This window comes from Triticum aestivum, chromosome 3B (genome assembly GCF_018294505.1).
Source record: "Triticum aestivum cultivar Chinese Spring chromosome 3B, IWGSC CS RefSeq v2.1, whole genome shotgun sequence".
NCBI classification, from domain to species: Eukaryota; Viridiplantae; Streptophyta; class Magnoliopsida; order Poales; family Poaceae; genus Triticum; species Triticum aestivum.
The window spans coordinates 29,478,605-29,482,922 of record NC_057801.1 but is presented as its reverse complement, the minus strand read 5'-3'; the positions used below and the strand labels follow the sequence as shown (position 1 = coordinate 29,482,922).

The window sequence follows — 4,318 nt, the reverse complement described above, 5'->3', positions numbered from 1 at the left end:
CCGAGCGGCTAGAGGACGAGCCACTGCCTGCATGTGGCCTGCGGCCCTGCCAGAGTTGCACGGCTGCAATGGCTGGGCAAGCGAGCGCCCGAGTTGCACGGCTGCAATGGCAACGGGCGACCGGCGTCGGCGAGGGAAAGAGAGGGGGAGAGTGGAGTGGATGCGGCCGGAGGGAGGGAGGGGGGCAGATAGAAAAAGGCCCGTCCTGTGCCACCGACGGGCGGGCCAGGGGAGGACACGCGCAGACGACCCGCGCGTCCGCGTGGTGTCTGTTTCACCCCAAAAACGGTGCAAACTTGGGCCGCGGATGGGTCGAAAGCGGACACAAAGCGGACAAAAGTCCGTTTGCGCCCGCGCGCTGGACCGTCTCGTTTGTCCCTTTTATCCCAAACGGACCGGGGCGGACAGGATATGGTCGCGCGGTGGAGTTGGCCTAATTATTACCACCTCCGTCCGTCGCTCACTGACATGTCCCCGTCAACCGAAAACGAAAACCCCCAACGGCCACACCGTCCCCAGCCCCACGGACGGACGGACACGTCGTCCCCTTGCTGCCTGCCCGTACGTGCCCTCGCTCCGGTCGACAGATCACTACACTAGACGAGCCCAGCAGTGCATGCAGCGGCGCACTGGTGGTGGTGGCGACTGACTGACACCCACTGCGGCGTGCGCCTTTACTGTGCGGTAAAGCTGTTGAAAGCGGGGGAGAGCCGGAGGTGGAGAAAAAGTAGCGGCAGAGACCAGACAGACAAGAAGAACCAACGCCCCTCGTCTCGCCGCTATCCACCTTGCCACTTCTGCTCGCCCCGCCCGCGGCGACCAGTCCACCTCCACCGGCCAAAACCGCCATGCTTCGTCCCAGCGGCGGCAGCAGCACCACGCTGCTGCTGCTGCTGCCGCTTCTCGCCGTCCTGCTCGTGCGCGCCGCCAATGCCGGCTCGCTGGAGGGCGACGCCGCGGCGCTCGCGGACTTCCGGCTCGCCGCGGACCGCTCCGGCGCGCTCGCGAGCTGGAACGCGTCCGCCGGCCCGTCCCCGTGCGCCTGGCGCGGGGTGACGTGCGCCGGCGGGCGCGTGACGCGGCTGGTGCTCGAGGGGCTCGGCCTGTCCGGCGCCGACGCGCTCCCGGCGCTGGCCCGGCTCGACGGCCTCCGCGTGCTCAGCCTCAAGGGGAACCGCCTCTCCGGCGCCCTCCCCGACCTCTCGCCGCTGCAAGGGCTCAAGCTGCTCTTCCTCTCCCGGAACGCGCTCTCCGGCGCCATCCCGCCCTCGCTCGGCAGGCTCTACCGCCTCTACCGGCTCGACCTCTCCTCCAACAACCTGTCCGGCGCCGTGCCGCCCGAGCTGGCCCGGCTCGACCGGCTGCTCACGCTCCGGCTCGACTCCAACAGGCTCACCGGCGGGGTCGACGGCATTGCGCTGCCCAGGCTGCAGGACCTCAACGTGTCCAACAATCTCTTGTCTGGGAGGATTCCGGTGGCGATGGCGGGGTTTCCGGCGGGCGCGTTCGGCGGCAACGCCGATCTATGCGGCGCGCCCCTGCCGCCGTGCAAGGAGGACGCGTCCCCGTGCCCTCCGGCTGCGGCCATGGCGGCGTCGTCGCCCTCCTCGAAGCCGCCGGATGGCAAGGGGAAGATGAGCCGCGGGGTCGTGGCGGCAATTGTGGCCGCGGACTTCGCCGTCGTCGGGCTCGTGGCCGGGCTGCTCTTCTGCTACTTCTGGCCGCGCCTCTCCGGGCGGCGCAGCGACAGGCGCCACCGCGAGGGGGAGAAGATCGTCTACTCCTCGAGCCCGTACGGCGCGGCGGGAGTGGTCGCGGGGGCGGCCGGCGGCACGTACGAGCGAGGGAAGATGGTGTTTGTGGAGGACGCCGGCGGGAGGCGGTTCGAGCTGGAGGAGCTGCTGCGCGCGTCCGCGGAGATGCTCGGCAAGGGCGGCTGCGGCACGGCGTACAAGGCGGTGCTCGACGACGGCAGCGTCGTGGCCGTGAAGCGGCTGCGCGACGCGGCGCCCGCGGCGGCGTCGACCAAGAAGGAGTTCGAGCACCACATGGCCGTCCTCGGCCGCCTCCGCCACCCCAACGTCGTGCCGCTCAACGCCTACTACTACGCCCGCGACGAGAAGCTGCTCGTCTACGAGTTCATGCCCAACGGCAGCCTCTTCTCCCTCCTCCACGGCAAGTCCTCTCCTCCGCTTAATTCTTCGCCATTAATTCCGTCGAACACTTGCTGCTTCTGTTGCTGAATTGAAGGTGGGAACCTCCGTCTGTCGTCGCAGGTAACCGAGGGCCGGGCCGGACGCCGCTGGACTGGGCGGCGCGCATGCGCATCGCGGCGGGCGCCGCGCGCGGCCTCGCCTACATCCACCACGCGAGCCGGCGCGGCGGGATGGCGCCCAAGCTGGCGCACGGCAACATCAAGAGCACCAACATCCTGCTCGACAGGTCCGGCGAGGCTCGCCTCGCTGACTGCGGGCTGGCGCAGCTGGGCACGTCGTCGCCGGCGGCGAGCTCGGCGGGGTACCGCGCGCCCGAGGCGCCGGCGCCGGCGTCCCGGCCGTGGGCGTCGCAGAAGGGCGACGTGTACGCGCTCGGGGTGGTGCTGCTGGAGCTGCTGACGGGGCGGTGCCCGGGCAGCGAGCTCCCCAACGGCGGCGTGGTGGTGGAGCTGCCGCGGTGGGTGCAGTCGGTGGTGCGGGAGGAGTGGACGTCGGAGGTGTTCGACCTGGAGCTAATGAAGGACAAGGGCATCGAGGAGGAGATGGTGGCGATGCTGCAGCTGGCCCTGAGCTGCGCGGCGAGCGCGCCCGACCAGCGGCCCAAGGTCGGGTACGTGGTGCGGATGATCGACGAGGTCCGCGCGTGCGGGGACCCGCAGGCGTCCTCGCCGTCGCACGGGTCGTCCATGGACGAGTCCTCCGGCGTCTCCGACTCGCCCGCCGTGTCGGACGGCGGCGCCGCCAGCCAGTGACTGGCATTGCAGAGAGTTTTTAGGTACTGTACTTGGGGCTTGATTGAACTGCGATTTGTGCTTTGGTTAACTGTTTTTTTGTCTTCGTCTGGGGGAGGATTGGTGTGGTCCGTTGGATCTGATCTGATGATGGTGTTGTACATGACGATGATGATTGATCTGATTAGAATTGCCGTACTGGGATGCTGGATTATTATTGTGTGAGTTGATTGATCATGGCGTTTGTCTTTTTCTTGCGTCGATGTGATCCTCTGCTACTGCAGCACTACACTGGCTTTCAACCTGGTTTTCATCTCATAATAATTCAGCTCTTATAGCAAACACTGTACTTTTGCACTGGATGCCTGTTATTGCAATGCAAAGGTTTTTTTTTTCTTTACTCTCTCCATTCCACAACGTAGTGCGCTCATACTTTCCGACATCTAAGTTTGACTATAAATTTAACTAATGAGCCAACTGCGAGGGGAACAAAAATTATACCATTGAATTCACATTTTTGATAAGAATTTTGTAGTATAACTTTTGCTCCCGCCGTAGTCGACCTCGTTTGTTAAATGTATGGTCAAATTTAAATCTTGGGAAGCGCGAACGCACTATATTGTGGGAATGGAGGGAGTATTATCTAAAATAACATATTTGTAAATTTGACCAACGGTCAACTAATATCCATAAAAGAAAACTATTTTCCAGTTCATTGACACGATATTACATTTTTTAGGTGAAAAATATTTTGTTCTCACGATGAACATTTTTTAGGTGAAAAATTTATTCAGTTGAACATGAATAGTTTTCCTCCTGCCCAAGACCTCCACGGAGAACCCCAACACCTCGCCGGCTAGAGGGGCCCATTCTCGATCTTCTTTGGTTCAGCGCCCTGGTTGGGGCTCTCTGACGGCGTTGATCTACTCTAGGAGTGTAACTGGTGCTCCCATCCTTGTGGTGCTATCAGTGCATCAGATGCCGTAGCATATTTTGAAATGTTCGAAAAATCTAACACATTGACATAACATCAATGTATGCCATCACAAAATTTCATATTAAAAGTCGAAACATTGCTCGAGATACGAGAATGACAAATTTGACATCAATGTGATTATGGGCCAAATCTAAAGCCAACTTATGTTGGAGTATTATTCAGCGTCAAGTTTGTCATTTTTGTTTCTCGGGCTATGTTTCGAATTTCAATTTGAAATTTCTTGATAACATTGATGTTGTATGAATGTGCTAATTTATTTTCAGAATTTCCTGAACATTTAAAATGTGCTACAAAGAGTTCAGTGCACCGGGTGCACCACAAGCACCGGTGCACCTGATATTCTTTCATGTACCATAGCAGGAATAATGTCTCAC

General features: G+C 60.6%; 1 protein-coding gene across 1 annotated transcript; it reads left to right on the top strand.

Annotated features, from left to right (window-relative positions):
- The first annotated feature begins 539 nt into the window (after positions 1-539).
- LOC123068381 (probable leucine-rich repeat receptor-like protein kinase At1g68400) lies at positions 540-3,161 on the top strand. The gene is made up of 2 exons (XM_044490952.1): positions 540-2,175; positions 2,277-3,161. Exons 1-2 carry the CDS (start codon positions 849-851, stop codon positions 2,966-2,968), a joined length of 2,019 nt encoding a protein of 672 aa, XP_044346887.1. The 5' UTR covers positions 540-848; the 3' UTR covers positions 2,969-3,161.
- The last annotated feature ends 1,157 nt before the right edge of the window (positions 3,162-4,318 follow it).